The sequence below is a fragment of the Musca domestica genome, unplaced genomic scaffold, assembly GCF_030504385.1.
Source record: "Musca domestica strain aabys unplaced genomic scaffold, Musca_domestica.polishedcontigs.V.1.1 8, whole genome shotgun sequence".
Lineage (NCBI taxonomy): Eukaryota > Metazoa > Arthropoda > Insecta > Diptera > Muscidae > Musca > Musca domestica.
Genome location: NW_026712409.1, coordinates 22,979,503 through 22,999,022, shown reverse-complemented (window position 1 = coordinate 22,999,022; position 19,520 = coordinate 22,979,503). Strand labels below are relative to the sequence as shown.

Sequence of the window (19,520 nt, the reverse complement as noted above, 5' to 3'; positions counted from 1 at the left end):
GGATTGGAGGGGAAAACAGGTCAAACCCCTAGCATGAAAATTCTTAATAATATAGTAACGACTGATAGTGAAGAAGATTTGGACTTTTTTTTAAGTCGAAGAAGGTTTGTCTTCCACTCCTCTTTCATTTTTTACTACACACAACTTCACAAAAAAGACTCCCTCGGAAGCTGTAAAGACTCTATCTCGGGTGCTCGTCTATAAAAACTTCCTCGGGGGACAGGTCTATAAAGAATCTTTCTCCAGCTCGCCTATGAAATCCCATTCTTCATTTCGTCCAGAAAACTCTCCCTCGAGCTTGTCTTTAAAACGTACTCTCAAGCTCGTATATAAAGACACTCCCTCGAGCCCGTTAATAATAACACTCCACCGAGCTCGTCTATAAATACTCCCTCACGAGCTTGTCTATAAAGACTATCTCTCTCGAACTCGTCTATAAAGACTCTCTCTCGAGCTCGTCTATAAAGACTCTTTCTCGAACTCCCTTTCGAGCTCGTCTACAAAGACTTCCTCTCGAGCTCGTCTATAAAGACTCCCTCTCGAGCTCGTCTATAAAGACTCTTTCTCGAGCTCGTCTATAAAGACTCCCTTTCGAGCTCGTCTACAAAGACTTCCTCTCGAGCTTGTCTATAAAGACTCCCTCTCGAGCTCGTCTATAAAGACTCCCTCTCGAGCTCGTCTATAAAGACTCCCTCTCGAGCTCGTCTATAAAGACTCCCTCTCGAGCTCGTCTATAAAGACTCCCTCTCGAGCTCGTCTATAAAGACTCCCTCTCGAGATCGTCTATAAAGACTCCCTCTCGAGATCGTCTATAAAGACTCCCTCTCGAGCTCGTCTATAAAGACTCCCTCTCGAGCTCGTCCATAAAGACTCCCTCTCGAGCTCGTCTATAAAGACTCCCTCCCGAGCTCGTCTATAAAGACTCCCTTTCGAGCTCTTGTGTAAAAACCGTTTTTCACGTCATCTATAAAGACTGCCTGATATAGAATCCCGTCCATAAGAAATGCTTTTTCATCAGCTCCTCTATGGAAAGCCTCTCTTTACGCATCATATCCATAAATTTTGTGTCTTCGTGTGATTCAAGTTCTTAATTTTTAAATTTAAAATCAAAACATACCACTGTCTTCATAAATCTCCGAGTCTCTATGGTTAGCCGTACATTGCCATGCTCTCAACCAGGTGGATACGGAGCGTCGTCTACATGGTGCTGGGCGGCATAATTTTTCCAAAGTGTTGCTGCGAATGTAGCAGCAGAAGCAGATGATGGGGAGGATTAAGAAGAGGAATAGAAATCCCGCTACATAGTAAACCCAATCGTTCATTTTTATTACACAGCAAAAATTCTGCCCTTTCTCTCTCTCTTCTTATCACCACTAGCCACCGGAATAACTCTCCTCCGCAAGGGAATTGAACTGAAAACCAAAAATCCTATTGCTTTGTTTATTTTAGATCGCTTAGCTACCTCCTTCAATACCGTACTAAAAATAAATATCGATTTGTTTGCTTAGCGAATTTGTAACGATTTCCCATTTGCTTTTGCTGTTGTTGTTGTTTTTTATTGTTTTTTTTTTTATTTTCATTTTGCCATTGGTAGTGACCTGTAAAGAGCTGATATTATTTACCCCCATCCAGCAACAACATTGACGGACGGAGATAAGAGTAAACCATTTGTATTTATTTTGAAAGATAATGCCAAAAAAAAAACGCAAAGCGCACGAGAGAGCAGGAGAGAAGATATTCCGATGGTTGTTATGCCGTTTATTATAGAACTCGTCTCCGATAAGATTTTGTTAATACTCAAACTGATGTGAAGAGTTTTATAATATATTTGTTAATATATTAGGTATGTATGCGAAAGGTATGACAGCGATCTTAATGTGGGTCGAGGTAAAACATTCAACTTAGGGATGAACTGAAAGAAAGTAGTCTTTTTTAAAGACGAGTTCTAGAGGGTGTCGGATTTAGAGACGATTTCCAGAGAGAGTTTTTATTACAGAAGAGCTCGAGAGGGAGTGTTTTTTAAAGACGATTTCGAGAGGTTTTTTATAGATGAACTCGAGAGGGGGTTTTTGAGCTTGTAAGGGGGTCTTCATAAATAAGCTGGTGAAGGAGTCTTTTGGACGAGCAGCACAGTTTTTTTGTAAGACCCTTTTATATGAACTAGTGGGTTCTTTTTTATGGAATAGCCATATAAAGAGAATTCATAGAGGTATTGCCGTGGCTCAGTCTACAGAACTTTTGTGGATAGAGGACATCCTAGAGATCTTCTATTCATAGAATACCTCCTATAGGTATTTTGTGGAGAAAATACCTTCCACATATCTTCTATGGATAGAAGACCTCTTATGGGTCTATTGTGGATAAAAACCTCTTAGAGGACAGAGGATATAGTACCATGTAGGGATCTTCCATGGATAGATCACCTCCTAGAGGTATTCTATAGAAAGGACACCTTCAAGAGGTCGTGTTTGGAGAGAACACCTTTTAGAGGTCTAAAGAACTTTTACTATAGGTCTTCTGTGGGAAAAAAATACATTCTACAGGTCGTCTATGTATTGAAGATTTCCTTCAGGTCTTTTATGGATTATGGCCTGCAGGTCGTCTAGGGATAGAAGAGTTCCTATAAGCCTTCTGTGGAGAAAATACCTTCTACAGGTCTTCTATAGTTCTCTATGGATTGAAGACCTCCTATGGATAGAAGACCTCCTAAATGTCTTCTATGGAGAAAATAGCTTTTACAGGTCTTCTGTGGATCGAGACGTTCTACTGATATGGATAGACGACCTCCTTAAGGTCTTCTGTAAATAGAAGACCTCCTACAGGCCATCCATGGATAGAAGACCTCTTAGGGATTCTGTAGATAGAAGTCTTTCTAGAGATCTTCTTTGGATGGAATACCTTCTAGAGGTCTTCTTTGGATAGAACACCTCCAACAGGTCTTCTATGAAGAAACTAGCTTCTGCAGGTCCTCTGTGGATCGAAGGTTCTTCTGTGGATTGAAGACATCCTACAGGTCATCTATGGATAGAAGACCTCCTAGAGGTCTTCTGTAGATAGAAGTCTTTCTAGAGATCTTCTTTGGATGGAATACCTTCTAGAGGTCTTCTGGGGATAGAAGACCTCCTATAAGTCATATATGGATAGAAGACCTACTAGAGGTCTTCTGTAGACAGAAGACGTTCTAGAAGTTTTCTTTGGATAGAACACCTTCTTCTTTGGAGAAAATACATTCCACAGGTATTCTGTGGTTCGAAGACATACTACAGGTCTTCTACGGTAAAATACCTCTTACAGGTCTTCTATGGATAGAGGATCTCCCAGATGTCGTCTATTACAGGTCTACTATAGTTTTTCTATGGATAAAGGTCCTCCTGTGTGTGTTATTGTGATAGAAGATCTTCTATAGGTCTTCTGTCGAGAAAATATCTCCTACAGGCTTTCTGTGGATTGAAGTCCTACTATAGGTCAGACCATCTTCAGAGGCGTCTTTCAGGCGAGTCTATTGAGACGGAAATCAGACCGTCTCTTAAGACGGCCTTCAGACCATCTGTAGAGCCGACCTCCAGACCGTCCATAAAGACGGTCTATGAGTAGCAGTCCTTTAAGTGGTTATTTTTCTTTTTTTTATCGTAAATTCCAAAACTTATGAGCAAAAGAACCTCTTTACGGTTAAAATACAAAGTTCATAAAAAAATTACATACCCATCTCTCGATTTCTTTGTTGAGCTTCCCAACGATTACGTTTCACAATTGCACAATACTTAAAACAAAAAAAATAATAACTTTTTTGAACAAATTCGAATTTGCACCATTCACAAATAGCTACCCTTATAAATATGCACAACATTGGCAATATTAGAAACATCATGAAGAACACAATGAAATATGTACCGCTGTCCATCATTTTGAAATCGTTTCGGATTTTTTTGGTTTTTTTTTTTTCGCTATGATTCACAATTACGTCTCAATTATTTGTTGAATTTAGTTCGTCTATCGAATTGTACCCAAGTATAACTGAAATAAGTTCGATTTGTTTCGCGTCCTCTCTTTCAGAGGGTGTTCGTATTTTGTCACTGAGTGGTTTCAAAAAAGGCATGGCAAGACATTAAAACAGTATTAATTGCAGATAAGATTATAGATTAGGTGGCGGGTGGAGATATTTTATGGAACTTCCCGCTAAGAGTTATTGAAGTTGAATTTATTTTATTTTTCACTGAAAGGGGGGGATTTTTTAATTTAAAAACTGTTTTTTTTTTTTTTTGATTTTGGAAATATTTTCGAAGGAAAGTACCTACAGATTTCCACTTTTATTTCAGGTATAAAATATTTCTGCAAGAGGGGCTTTTTTAAAGCATACTTTGAGGCTTTATGATACCTTTATTTAAGATAAACCCCATAGCACTTATTTAAGCAACTAATTGAAAAATGCTCGTGCATATGTGTGTAACCATCACATCTCGTGATGAAATTCTTGCCGATCGCGTGCAACTTTTTCAGAACTGATTATTCTAACGTACAACGATCTTACCAGAATTCTAAGCAATAATAAAGCGTTGGAAATAGTTTCACTTTTATTAAAACGAACGTAGATTTTTCTTGAAAATAATCAATACAAAAGATAAAACGTTATAAAATCATTCTAAATTTAGTTTCAAATTTTAGATTCGTAATTTAGAAACAAAGAGTAATTGAAAATGCCTCCGCTCAATTTTGTTTTGAACCCAAATTATGAATAACATTTTAAATAAATTTTAATAACCTCCAACACGAGATAACGAAAACCTTTAAAGAAAGAATCGGGATTGAACATTGGGTCCACTCAACCACCCAAATGTTAAGAACATATACACCAAAAGAAGCTAAAAAGTATCAGTCTGTTTTGCCGTCAGGTATATATACATATACCCCCAGCCAATGTTCGATTAATTAAATTTATTTTGACTTCAGGTATGATTATTTAAAATGTTGACCCTCAATGGAGCAGGTTGCGAAGGGATGGGCCAATATTGTCCATTGTATATTGTATTTCTTGTCGGATCTAAGTATATACAGGGTGATTTGAAAAAATTGTAACCAACTTCAGACTGCTGTCATTTCTAAGCCACTCGTCCGACAGCTGCTAAAATTATTCCAGTTACAGGCCATTATATTGTGTACAAGCGTACAAAAGCATTTTGGCGAGAATTTTCCCGAAAAACACTTATTCGTGATGGAATTCAAGCGTGATAGTGTGATTTCTTTATATTTGGATGGAAAACCAAAAAAGTGGCTATCGTTAGAGCACTCCAGCATTTAAATGTGAATAAATCTTCCGGTAGCGTAGACCGTCGTCAAGGAAGTGGACGGAAGAAAACGGCAAATCAGCAGAAATGGTTCGAAAAGTAAAGAAGCGACTTGATCGAAACGCGGCCCAGTGGCCGAAAAATGGGTTGTGAGCTGAACATATGGCAATATTCCATTCGGCAAATATTGAAAAATGAGCTCGGGGTAAAGACATTGAAATTTCAAGAAGTGCAAGAACTTACACCGCAAAATAGACTCAAAGGAGCTAAAGAGTTATTTAGCTTGGCCGAAAGTGCTGAACTGCCAAATTTGGTTTTCTCCGTCTCCGATGAGAAAACATTCGTTGTCCAGCAGTTTGTAAAAAAAACAAAATGATCGTGTTTACTTGCCAAAGAGGTCAGCTGCGCGAACTCAAGCGCCGTCCATGGTGATGATGTGGGCCGCCACAACAGCCGATGGTCGCTTTCCGCTCGTATTAATCGACCGTGACATCAGAATAAATGCCGAATATTATCGCGAAAATATTCTGGAGGGTGTATTAAAGCCTTGGACACGCAAACATTTTGGTCACAGACCTTGGAAACTTATTCTAAAACTTGATGCTATTTCCGACATTTTTTGCCTTCATTTAATAAAATTAAACAAGTAAAAAAGCAGTAAGTTCGGCCGGGCCGAACTTTGAATACCCTCCACTATTTGGAACGAATTAAAAAAAATTAAAAAAAAAAAATAAAATCGATTAAAATTTTTTTTAAAATCTTTAAAATATCTAATAAAGGAAAGTGCCGATATATGGGGGGATATACGATATTGTGGACCGTTATATGGGTGCTATACGATATCGTGGACCGATATAGATAATTCTCTTCCGAGGTATAAACTACCCATAAAGAACTTCTTGTATGGATTTTCAGACAATTCCGTTGAAAAATCTGGGTAAAATCATCAAAATGCCGAATACCGGGGGGTACCGTTATATGGAGGCTATACGATATTGTGGACCTATATAGATAATTCTCTGCCGAGGTATAAAGTACCCACAAGGAACTCCTTGTGTGGATTTTCAGACAATTCCGTTGAAAAATGTAGGTAAAATCGTCAAAAAGCCGAATACCGTGGGGGTACCGTTATATGGGGACTATACGATATTGTGGACCTATAAAGACAAATCTATGTCTGGGTGTAAAACACTCACAAGGAACTCCTTGTGTGGATTTTCAGATAATTCCATTGAAAAAGTGGCTAAAATCATCAAAATACCGAATATCGGGGGTAACGTTATATGGGTGCTATATGATATCGTGGACCGATATAGATAATTCTTTTCCGAGGTATAAAGTACCCATAAAGAACTTCTTGTACGGATTTTCAGACAATTCCATTGAAAAATGTGGCTAACATTATCAAAATACCGAATATCGGGGGTATCGTTATATGGGGGCTATACGATTTCGTGGACCGATATAGTCCATCTTCGAACTTGACCTGCCTGCAGACAAAAGAGAAATCTGTGCAAAATTTTAGCTTCCTATCTTAATTCGTTTAGACTGTAGCGTGATTACAACAGACGGACAGACGGACGGACAGGGCTAAATCGTCTTAGAATTTTACGCTGATCAAGAATATAACGAAAAATGTATACCCTCCATACTTTTTTGGTGGAGGGTATAAAAAAAAAATAAAACTTATGGCGCTTGACTTTGCTGCAGTTTTTTTATCTTACCCTGTAGACGCTCTGTAGCCATTCGGCTGAGGGTAAAACAAGTTAAAAAGCCTAAGTCAGTTTATTTAAATATATTTTGATTTATGTTATGTTTATTCAAAATATTGAAATTTAAGGAAGAGATACGGAAGGAGTGGACCAATATTATCCACTTCTCATTATATCCTCAGCCATATGGCTACGGAGGGTATATATCATTTGAAACGGCCTAAACGTGCCTCATCGAAATAGCGGTTTTAGACCCTAGGTCTCTTTGGACCAAATTCGTTTCAGGATATTTGAAGTCGATCGTCCGTCCGTCCGTCTGTCTGGCTGGCTGGTGCGCACGATAACTCTCAAAGGGAGTTTCCGATTTGGCCCAAACTTGGTACATTATTTTCAAACTTAAATCAAGTTCGGAGGTGGACAATGTCTTTCAAAAGTTCGTTTTTTCAAAGAAAATACTTGAAAGAGAAAGGATAATCCGATGTTGCTCCAACTTAGCAAATCCCAATATTTGTATCAGTTCTAGGTCATGTGCTAAAATGAGCAAAATCGGTCCACTCCATCAAGTACCTCACCCACAAAGGGTCAACATTTTGAAATTATAACCCGAGTTCTGGTGCGAAGATGGAATATATCAGTCCACTTATAATTTTGACCCACTGTGACGGAGGTACCAGAAGAAGTGGCCCGTTCATAACAAATTTCATAACAATTTTTTACCGGTTCTAGCAGAGGTAGTGGACCAATCTATCCCATCCTTACAACAGATTTTCTATAAGTAAAAATATTGGAATGTATGAGGTTTCGAAAGGATCGAATGCTTATTTGAAGTTTTATGGGTGTTTTGATTATTCAAAATTTTGATAATTTGTGGGGGAGGTACTAGAACGATTGGTCCGGTAGAAGTATTAATGTGTGCAAAATTTGAAGACAAACGGAATCCCATTTTATAAACGTCACAATTATTCAAAAGTTTGCCCCTTTGTGGGGGAGGTACCAAAAGGAGTTGACCGATATATTCCATCTTCACACCAGACGTTGGGTTAATAAAAATATTGTGATGTGTTTAACTTGAAAGCAATCGGACTCTTACATCACATTTTATAAGAGTTATGTTTATTTAAAATGTGGATCCTTTGTGGGGGAGGTACTTGATGGAGTGGACCGATATTGTCCATTTTCACACCTGACCTAGCATTGATGGAAATATAAGGATTTGCAAAGTGAGGACGGACAGACACGCCTAGATTGACTCCAAAAGTCCTAACACGGATTTGGTCCAAAGAGACTTAGGGTCTAACTTTATTTCAGTTAGGCAAGTTTTGGTGGTATCAAATGATATATAACCTCTGTATCCGTATGGCTGAGGGTATAAAAATATAGCCTCAGTCAATGAGGCCGCAAAATTTATTTTTCCACAAAAAAAGTCCAAATTGTCAATATTGCCATGTCTCTCAACATGTTGGGAGAGAATGCTGGTTTTACACACACATACATACACACAACACTCACCTGCAGCTGTTGCCGATGATGTTGGTGGTGGTGCTGGGGGATCTATGCGTATTCGCTGGACAACACGACGCCTTACCGGTCCACCGGGAGGATTTTCATTCGACGGAATATTACACAGGGCGGTGCAACAAACCTAATATATAAATTATTGAAAAAAAAAAATTGTCGATACTAATTTTTGCTCACACTCATTTTTTTTTGTACCACTCAACTTACACGAATTATGACAAAGGCGGATATAATTATCAACATCCATATCAGATACGTTCCGAAATCGTCCATATTGTGAAATTAATATTAGTTAATTGTAACACTTGTGAAATAGTTTGAATGATTTCGAAGTGAGATTTTTAATTTTATTTATTATTATTTTTTTTTTGTTTTTTGATATTTAATATTGCTTTTTTTTTGTTGGTGGAGGTATCGCCAAATTCTGATGACTGTTTGGTGGCAAATTGTTTTCTATTTCCCTTGACCGTAGTTAAAATTGTTTCGGTAAAACAAAAAAATAAAAAACGAACAGAAATTCTAAAAAAGAGGCAATAAACAATAACTGCGATGTGGAAGGAAAACAACTTAACAAAAAAAGCCCAAGAAAGGTGAATACGCACTGAAGCCAAAGATAGATAAACTTTATCGAATGGTAGGCGAAATAAAATCCGCATACGGCATGGATGAATTGTTTGGGTGCCCTACTTGTGGCAGAGGAGTTATGAGACTGGTTTTTTATATTTTTTTTATTAAATTATTATCTACTACCTATAATAAATAAATAAATAAAATATTTATGATAAATAAATAATAAATTATTAATAATTATTAAATTAATAATTATAATTCTTAATAAAAATTATTAAAATAATAATTGAAAGTAAATAATTAATGTTGCAAAATCATCAGGCAAAATCCCATTATTGTTGTTTTTATAAAAACAACGTTTGTTTATGAGTGGAGAACGATGGTAATGTTTACCAGGGGGTAAGGCAGGGAATACCTAGGTTTCGGAAAGAGCCACCAATCCTCATCAGTTCCCTTGTTTCTTGTCTGGGATATCCTCCCCAGAAGTTATTTAAAAAACAAATAACTTCTATGACAAAAAACATTTTTTACCCAAGTGACGAGATCGTAAGCTCAATAGAAGAGGAACAAAAGAATTACATAAAACTAAAATTCTTTTGGAAAATCTTCTAAATCTTACAACCGCACTTATAAACATTTACATCTTTCTCCACTTGTTATGCTTTCGTTCAACCTGAACGAAGTAACTAATTAATAATAAATAATTAATAATAATTTAGAAATGATTAATTAGAAAGTAAACTGACAAAAGTAGGGACAATTTCCCCGTCTTCCACACTTTTGGAAATGCTCGAATTAAGATTCATCGGAAAATGCACGAATTTTAGGTATATCATGTCTTTGGCAATATTTCAGATAACAATACGGGGAAATATTTGGATTGGTATTTTCATACCTCAAGCGAATTAAGAAACGGGTATTTGTTGTCCTTTTTTTAAATAATGGCTCAAAACTTACTTTGAGCCAGATCGTAACAAGTCAAATATTCTACAAAATTATTTGTCGTAAAATAATCGTATATAAAGTCAAAAGTATAAATCTTACATAAAGGCCAAAAATGTAAATATATACCAAAAACACATTTTAGGGTTAAAATCGTACTTTGCGCGAGTTTATGACAAAATTTCCAATAAAACATCAAAAACAAAAAAATCCAAAAACTACCACTTAAATAAAAACCGTTATATGGGGGCTATACGAAGACGTGGACCTGCATACAAAAATATTTGTCATAGGCTGTAGTACTCATTCCGAACTTTAAACACGAAATTCGAAATAATTCCGGTAAATAATGTCGCTAAAATCAGGAAAATACCGATTATCGGGAGGTACCGTTATATGGGGGTTATACAAAGATCTGAATCTGCATACAAAATGTTTTGCCAAAGGTTGTAGTACCCATTAGGATCTTCCAGTACGAAATTTGAAACAATTCTGGTGAATAATGTTGATGAAATCATCAAAATACCTTATGCAGGTCCCCGTCTTCGTATAGCCCCCGTATAAAGCTCATCATTTAAAGGGTCGTTTTCGAGATTTCTTGACATTTTTCAAGATCCTTCCAAATGGTGGAGGGTATTAAAAGTTCGGCCCGGCCGAACTTAGCTGCTTTTTTACTTGTTCATATTTATGAAATTCTGGCCTTTACAGGGTGAGATAAAAAACTGCAACAAAGTCAAATGCTATAATTTATATATTTTTTTTTAAAATTTTATTTGCGGTATCTTGGCCAATTCCCGGCGAAGCGCTTGCGTAAGGTGATCGACACTTTGGTATTTTTAGTGCCAACCTTGCTTCCCATTGTGCGTTGGAAATGAAGCGAGGAACCTCATTTTGTTACCATTCTTAGGTGGCGCGTGTTGAGTGCGATGGTGCTGAGTCCTGAGGGAATGTCCAAGGTCTGCAGACAAAATGTTTGCGTGCCCAAGGCTTTAATACATCCTCCAGAATATTTTCGCGATAATATTCGGCATTTATTCTGATGCCATGGTCGATTAATATGAGCGGAGAGCGACCATCAGCTGTTATGGTGGCCCACACCCACCCACCATGGCCGGCGCTTGAGTTTTGAGTTCTGGTGGCCAACCGAAGGTGCACATTTTAGCTGACCTCTTTGGCAAGTAAACGCGATCGTTTTGTTTGGAGAAATCTATGAGAACGAAAAAAAATCGACAGTTCAGCACTTTCGGCCAAGCGAAGCAACTCTTTAGCTCTTTTGAACCTATTTTTTTATACCCTACACCACAAGGTGGTCAGGGTATTATGTCTTTGTGCATTTGTTTGTAACAGGCAGAAGGAAACGAGATAGACCCATAGTTCCTTTTGATGATCTGCATAGAATCACATTCTGAGTCGATTTATGCATGTCCGTCCGTCCGTCTGTCCGTCCGTCTGTCCGTCTGTCCATGTATTTTTGTAAACAAAGTACACGTCGCATTTATTGCCCGATCCAGATGAAATTTTGCAAAGATGTTTTGTTTGACCCAAGGACGAACCCTATTGAAATTGGAGATAATCGGTCAAAATTTAGATGTAGCTCCCATATATATCTTCGTCCGAGTTGCCTTTTATTGCGCACCAAAAGTGTAATATCAGCCCGAATTGTATAGAATTTTGCATATACACCCAAATTAGGCCTGAAAATATGTATGCCAAATTTGATCGAAATCGGTTCAGATATAGCTATAGCTCCCATATATATTGTTCATCCGATTTGTTATTTTTGTCCACCGCCGCCGTAATATGCACTATGCAACAACAATATTTTGGGAAATATATCAAATACAGCTCAGAAATACATTTGCTAAATTTTATCGAGATCGGTTCAGATTTGGATATAGCTCCCATATATAACTTCGTCCGATTTACCTTTTATTGTGCACCAAACGTCTAATATTTGTCCAAATGGGATGGAATTTGGCACTTACGATCGAATTGAGTCTAGAAGCTAGTATGTCAAATTTGGTGAAGATCGGTTCAGATATAGCTATAGCTTCCATATATATTATTCATCCGATTTATTATATTTGTTACCCACAACCGTAATATGCACTCCGTAACAACGATATTCAGGGAAATATATCAAATACAGCTCAGAAATATCTTTGCCAAATTTTATCGAGATCGGTTCAGATTTGGATATAGCTCCCATATATATCTTTATCCGATTTCAAACTAATTGTGCACCAAATGGGCAATACAATTCCGAATTTAAAAGATACAAATGCTTCGGCATATTTAGTCCTTTGAACTTTAAATTATAATTATAATCATAGCGTGTATGATTGAATTCTCCCATAAAAACTTTTAATTGTTATGTGGAGCTCTACTTAATTAGCAAAGTGGTGTAGGGTATCATGAAGTCGGCCCCGCCCGACTTTAAGACTTTCTTTACTGGTTTTCTGTTGCGTTGTATGTTCTGGTACTTTTTGGAATTTCAAGGGGTTTACCCCGAGCTCATTTTTCAATATTTGCCGAATGGAATATTGCGATATGTTCAGCTCACGAGCCATTTTTCGGCCACTGTCACGCGGATTTCGATAAAGTCGCTTCTTTACTTTTCGAACCATTTCTGCTAATGTTGCTGTTTTCTTCCGTGTCCGTCTCCGTCCACTTCCTCGACGTGGGGCTACGCTACGAGACACAAAAGATTTATTCACATTTAAATGCTGGACTGCTCTTTTGGGTTTCCAAATATAAAGAAATCACACTATCACGCTTGGATTCCATCACGAATAACTTTTTTTCTGGAAAATTCTCACCAAAATTCTTTTGTACGCTTTTAAACAATATAATGAGCTGTCACTGGAATAATTTAACAGTTGTCGGACGAGTGGCTTAGAAATGACAGCAGTCTGAAGTTGGTTGAGGTTTTTTATTTTTATTTAGATTTTTAATATCTATCGTAGAATTTGTTGGCGAATAATTTGACTTGCTACGATCCCGTCAAAAAGACAGTGCTGCATCATGTTTTGAAAAAAAGAACCAAAAATACCACTTTTGTGACACGTTTGAGGGTTAAAAATACCCACCAAAATAATCTGCTATACAGGGTTGCCCATATTCGACGGACGCATCTGGCAACGCCATAACTTTTGACAGAGATGTCAAATCGCTTAATGACATACCGCGTTTGAAGCGTCAGTCCAAGCAGATTTTTACCATGAACCAATACACGCCACGCGAGCGCTCTGCAATAGTTGATATTTACAAGAAGACAATTGTGAAAACTCAACGTGCTTTTAAAACATTAAAAAATGCGAGAAGTGCGCCTTCTAAGAACACCATTAAGCGTTTATACGAAAAATTTTCGACTGGTAAGGCTCTTTCTAATACGAAGAGGCCATATAAAAGTCGACCAAGGCGATCGGCCGAGAATATCGCTGCCGTACGAGCCAGTGTTGAGAGGTCCCCAAGAACATTCCGAAAACGCCGTTCTCAGCAGTTGGGCATGGCTCGGTCCACTTTACAACGGACTATTCGCATTGATTTGCATTTGTTCCCGTACAAAATTCAATTGACGCAAAGAATGTTGCCTGCAAACAAGCCTCGTCGATTGGAATGGGCCCAAAAAAAACATGGGTCTGTCGAATATGGGCAACCCTGTACCGTCGACAATAACAAATTGATAAATATTTAAATATAAAAATGTAATAACATATAAATAAAAAAATAAAAATAATATATAAATAAGTTAAAAATAATTATAAAATAAATAATTTTTTATATTGAAAATTTCACTTATTGCAGATTCAAAATTTACCTACTACAGATTATTATATAAAAAATAACTAAACAATTTTTGTCTTCAAAAAAAAATCCTAATATTTATTTTTCGAATAGGGTGTTCAAATTTCGTCTAGACTTTAACCAATATGTTTTTTATTTATTTAGTTTTTTTTTTATATCACAAAGTAAATAAATAGTGTTATATATTGTTTCATTTCGAAGAACCCATCCAATACCGTTACAAATGCCTCACCGAACTAAATCAACCTGTAATGATTTTTTTTCTTTTTTTTCTGATTTACTTCTAACCGCAAAACAAATGTTGTTATCAACAAAACCAAAATTTATTTCCATAGATTAGTGCTGCTGACAATTATCGAACGTAACTTTTAGATACTGTCATATACATATGTGTGCGTGTGTTTTCTTGTTCGTTTCTTTTGTATGATTTATAAACAAATTTTCAGGTATTGTTTCTTATTTTTTAGTTTTTTTTATTTTATTTCTTTTTTTTGTCAAAACAAATAAACTGTCATGGGAAAATAGATGGCGGCGTTTTTTTGGCCAATCAATAAGGACCACCATGCCTGTGGTGCACACGAACCTCAAAATCAAAATCTGAAGCAATGGGGAATTAACTATTCATTGTTGAATTTACCAATTGTAGATATATTAAAAAAATGTGATATATATAAACAATTAATCATAAATTTGGTGTGAAACACAGGGTAACAGAAAAAAAATCTCAATATGTTTTCATGCCAAGGTTTTTGATATTTCAAAGGCAACGTCGAATATAACAAGTAAGCAAAGGCTACAGTCGAGCGGGGCCGACCGTTGAATACCCTACAACACTATAATAAGTGATACAGTTTATATAGGCGATATACTCGAAAGAATTCGACAAGATATTGTGACAAATAATAAAAGAAAACCATCATGTTTCGTTCTCTAATTTTTGAATAATAGAAACTTAAACTAATTTCCTCATTTACAATTTATTGGTAGATGTTGCACGTAAATGGTCTTCCTAGATCTGGAACCAATATTTCCCAATGACTATAAACTATAAACTCTCAGAAGTGGCAAAAGATTAACATTTATTATTGGTTTTTGACTGAAACGCATCTATATGAGATACAGACATTTGACTATATTCTTCAACGAAATCAGCGTTAACGAAATAGTCAGAAGTGTGTCTTTCCTGTATTTGTGAATTCTCCAAAGAGTCACTGGAATGGACATTTTCGTATTTTGTCTACAAAAGTTGGCAAACTATTTCACACATTGAATATTTTTGGATGGCCATCCAAAACTGCTTGGCTTTTGCAATGTCCGGTTACCCCCATTCAAATGTGCGTGAGGGTCGGGCGATAATTACGATCTGCTAACAATTTTGCAGTTTTTTGTCCATTTCAACCCCTAAATATATGACGATTATCTCCAAAAAGAGTAGGCTTCTATTCTGACCCTCATCTTATCCCCATGCAAAACTTCATAAGGATCGGGACATAAATGCGATCTGTATATGATATCCTGATATCCTAACTACATAGTTTTGTTAGCTGTAGAAATATTACCAAATGTTTAATTGAAAATGAAAATATGCCAAAAATATGACAAAAATTGAAAAAATATGAGAAAATGTTACAAAATCAATATTTTCATCTTTAGAGAGATATTTTTATGCGATTTTTTAGACGTTTTTTCTTTCCTGCCAAGAGGCCATTCTGAATTAATGATAACTGTCGAAATCAGTTCAGCCGTTCTCGACATATAAGAGATCTTTCAAGCATATCTTCTTTGATAGACATATATATCGCACATATTTTGCTATATATTCGATTTGTTGGATGTTAACATCAATGTAAAGATCAGAAGTAACCTTGCCATGGCTTTGTGATTTCGCCGGGATTTAAAATATTCGCGGTTTAATGAAAATTTTTGAATTTTTTCAACATAAAAGATATGGTCTATTTTACCCGCTAAATATTATCCGATGACCACCCAAATTGGTAGGCTTCTTCCCCGCCCTAAACTCTAGCTACATGCGAAATTCCGCGTCGATTGGAATATAATTGCGACCTGTATAGCTACTGTAAAATCCAACATTTTTTCAGTATTTGGTCCATTTCAACCCCTAAACATTTGGCGATCATCTCCAAAAGAAATAGGCTTCTATTCTGACCCAAATTTTGCAAAATTTCGTAAGGATCGGGCCATAATTGCGACCTGTAGCGTGATTACAAATTAACATGGACAGACGGACGGACGGACATACATAGCTAGATCGGCTCAGCTCGGCGAGCTAGGAAGATCCATATATACTTTCCTATATGGGAAACCAATATTTCGAGGTGTTACATAAATTCTGGCCCAATCGAACTTATAATACCCCAACACATAGTGTTGTAGGGTATAAAAACGGGAATCCGTAACAGGCATATGCTTGCGAAGATCAGGTGTGTACGATACCCCAATATTTTGTACAAAATACAGTTTGATAACCCAGATGGCCAGTAATTGAGGAAGAAACAAGTAAAAAGCAGCCAAGTTCGGTCCTCCACCATTTCGAACGAAATTGAAAAATTTCAAAAAAAAAAAAAAAAAAACAAAAATTCCGAAAACTATCACTTAAATGAAAACCGTTATATGGGGACTATACGAAGACGTGGACCTACAAACGAAATTTTTTGTCATAGGCTGTAGTAATATTAAAATCTCTCAATACGAAACGATTTGAAACGATTCCGATGAATAATGTTGCTGAAATCATTAAAATACCAAATATTGGGAGATACCGTTATATGAGGGCTATACGAAGACTTTGTTATAAGCTGTAGTACCCATTACGAACTTCAAATACGAACATTTAAATATTTCCGGCAAATAATGTCGTTGTATATATACTTTGCAGGGTCTATTATGAATATTTCTAGGATTTACAAACCGAGTGACAAAGTTAATATACCCTCCATAGAATGGTGGAGGGTATAAAAATATATGAGAGAGAATACTTCAGTAACATCAGCTGATTGAAAAACAGCTGTTGCCCGGTGCAAAAATGTTTAAAAATGTCATGTCATGTCATCTTTTAATCATTATATTCTACACCATTTTATAGAGGGTATATTAGCTTTGTCATTCCGTTTGTAACTCCTCGAAATATTCATAATAGACCCTACAAAGTATATACTAGGTGAGATGAAAAAACTGCAACCAACTTCAGACTTCTGTCATTTCTAAGCCACTCGTCCGTTCGCTGTTAAAATTAGTCCAGTGACAGCTCATTATTTGTTTACAACCGTACAAAAGCATTTTGGTGAGAAATTTTCTGAAAAAGAGTTATTCGTGATGGAACTCAAGCGTGATAGGGTGATTTCTTTACATTTGGCTGGAAAACCACAAGTGGCAATTGTTAGAGCACTCCAGCATTTAAATGTGAATAAATCTTTTGTGGTAAGTAAAGTAAGTGGCCGAAAAATGGCTCGTGATGGCGATGGCTGAACATATCGCAATATTCCATTAGGCAAATATTGAAAAATGAGCTCGGAGTAAAGCCATTGAAATTCCGAAAAGTGCAAGTGAAAGAAAAAGAGCTAAAGAGTTGCTTCGCTTGGCCGAAAGTGCTCAACTGCCGGATTTGGTATTCTCCGATGAGAAAACATTCGTTGTTCAGCAGTTTGTAAACAAACAAAATGATCGTGTTTTCTTTGACAAAGAGGTCGGCTGTAAATGTGCACGCTCGGTTGGCCACCAGAATTCAAGCGCCGGCAATGGTGATGGTGTGTGTGTGCCATAACAGCCGATGGTCGCTCTCTGCTCGTATTTATAGACCGGGAATCAGAATAAATGGCTAATATTATCGCGAAAATTTTCCGGAGGGCGCATTAAAGCCTTGGGCACGCAAATATTTTGGCCGCAGACCTTGGACATTCCAACAGGACTCAGTACGCGCCACCCAAGAATTTTACAAAACGAAGTTCCTCGCTTCATTTCCAGCGCCCAATGAACACCAAAATCTCCGGATACCAATCCGTGGACTATCGTATCTGGAGTATTTTTGAAAGCAAGGTTGACACTAAAAAATACCAAAGTGTCGATCACCTCAAGCAAGCGCTTCGCCGGGAATGGGCCAAAATACCGCAGAGCAAGATTCGGGCAGAGTGTGAGGGTTTCATTGGCCGTTTAAAGGCCATAATTCGTGCCAAAAATGGCAAAAATGCTAAAATTTGATGCTATTTCCGACATTTTTTGCTTTCAATCGATAAAATCTAAAAAAAGCATGTAAAAATTATGGGGTTTGACTTTGGTGCAGTTTTTTTTTATCTCACCGTGTATATTATGGATCAGCGTAAAATTCTAAGACCATCAGCGGGGTCCATCTGTCTGTCTGTTGTAATCACGCTATTTTCGTACAAATTGAGATAGAAGGCTAAAATTTTGCACACGTGCAAAATTTACCAGTAGGCAGGTTAAGTTCGTAAATGGGCCATGTCGGTCCACGTTTTCGTATGGCTCCTATATAACGGTACATACATATATTCTATATTTTGATGATTTTAGCGACATTATTTACCGAAATTATTTCAAATTACATATTTGAAGTTCGTAATAGGTACTAGAGCCGATACTAGGTATTCTCTTACCTCATTATTCACCGTAATTGTAAATTTTGTATCTAAAGTTCGTAGTGGGTACTACAGCCTATGACAAAAAATTTCGTATGCAGGTCCACGCCTTCGTCCCCATATAACGGTTGTCATTTAAGTGGTAGTTTTCAGATTTTTTTTGAAAATTTTGAAGTTTCTTTCAACAGTTGGAGAGTATTAAAAGTTCGGCCCAGACGAAGTACAGATTACTGAGTAATATTTTTTCTGGAAAAGTTATCGCACATACCAATGGAAACATTGGTAACATCTTATTTCCAAAGCAATATCTGTATCTGTATAATTTTATTATTGACTACTTTTAAAAATAGATTGACACCTAATAACAGCGAAAATCTAAAGGGGGTCCCCCTCAAAAATTTATCATGATGGTTTGATTGTAAGTTGCCCTCCAAAATCGCTTAAAATAACTAAATAATATATCACATCCAAACAATTATTTATGAATTTTAGAGCAAATAAATATATAAATTTAGAAAAGTAATTTTAAATAAATTTAACATTAAAGGAAACCGTTTAGTATCGGTTAAACCGTCTCCTTGGTGGTTGCTGTTTTATCGGTAATATCACTGGGTGACATCAAAAATACACACTTGCCCTAATAGTCCAATTCTGGTTTGTGGGAGCCAAGATATGACGAATGTGTCTTTGGGTTTTCGAGGTCACTTCGAAAATTGATTTTATAGCGGTAAATACAGAGAAAATCCGGATTTCTTGGACTTTCAACTTTAAACCTGCATATCTTCTATTTTTAACAACGTAAAGGCTTCCACAAGATGTCAGGATCATAGGTAATGTAACTTTTTACACACATTTTAATATCCTCCGCCATAAGGCTACAGAGTGTATGGATCATTTGATATGGTCAAACCGTGCTGATCGAAATAACGGCTTTAGACCCTAGGACTCTTTGGCTGGCTGTTGCGCAAGATAACTCTAGAAGTATCCGATTTTGTCCAATCTTGGTACATCATAATATTATTACCAAACTTACATCGAGTTCGGAATACGGCCAAAACCTGCATCATCGATATAACGGT

The 19,520-nt window shown here is 36.8% G+C and overlaps 1 protein-coding gene across 6 annotated transcripts in view; it reads right to left on the bottom strand.

Moving 5' to 3' along the window:
- Positions 1–19,520, bottom strand: part of LOC101894094 (uncharacterized) — an 81,815-nt gene that overhangs the window by 49,183 nt on the left and 13,112 nt on the right. The window contains exons 1-2 of one of the 6 annotated variants that reach the window (XM_005181425.4): positions 8,720–8,923; positions 8,504–8,636 (exon numbers count right to left, since the gene is read on the bottom strand). The exons of 3 other annotated variants lie outside the window; for them this stretch is intronic. In XM_005181425.4, coding sequence (XP_005181482.1) covers positions 8,504–8,636; positions 8,720–8,785 — 199 coding nt within the window. In that variant the 5' untranslated portion in view covers positions 8,786–8,923. Of the gene's footprint in view, positions 1–1,117; positions 1,395–3,702; positions 3,761–3,826; positions 3,957–8,503; positions 8,637–8,719; positions 8,924–19,520 lie in introns of those variants that run through there. 2 more of the 6 variants (XM_005181431.4, XM_005181423.4) reach the window with 2 other exon arrangements.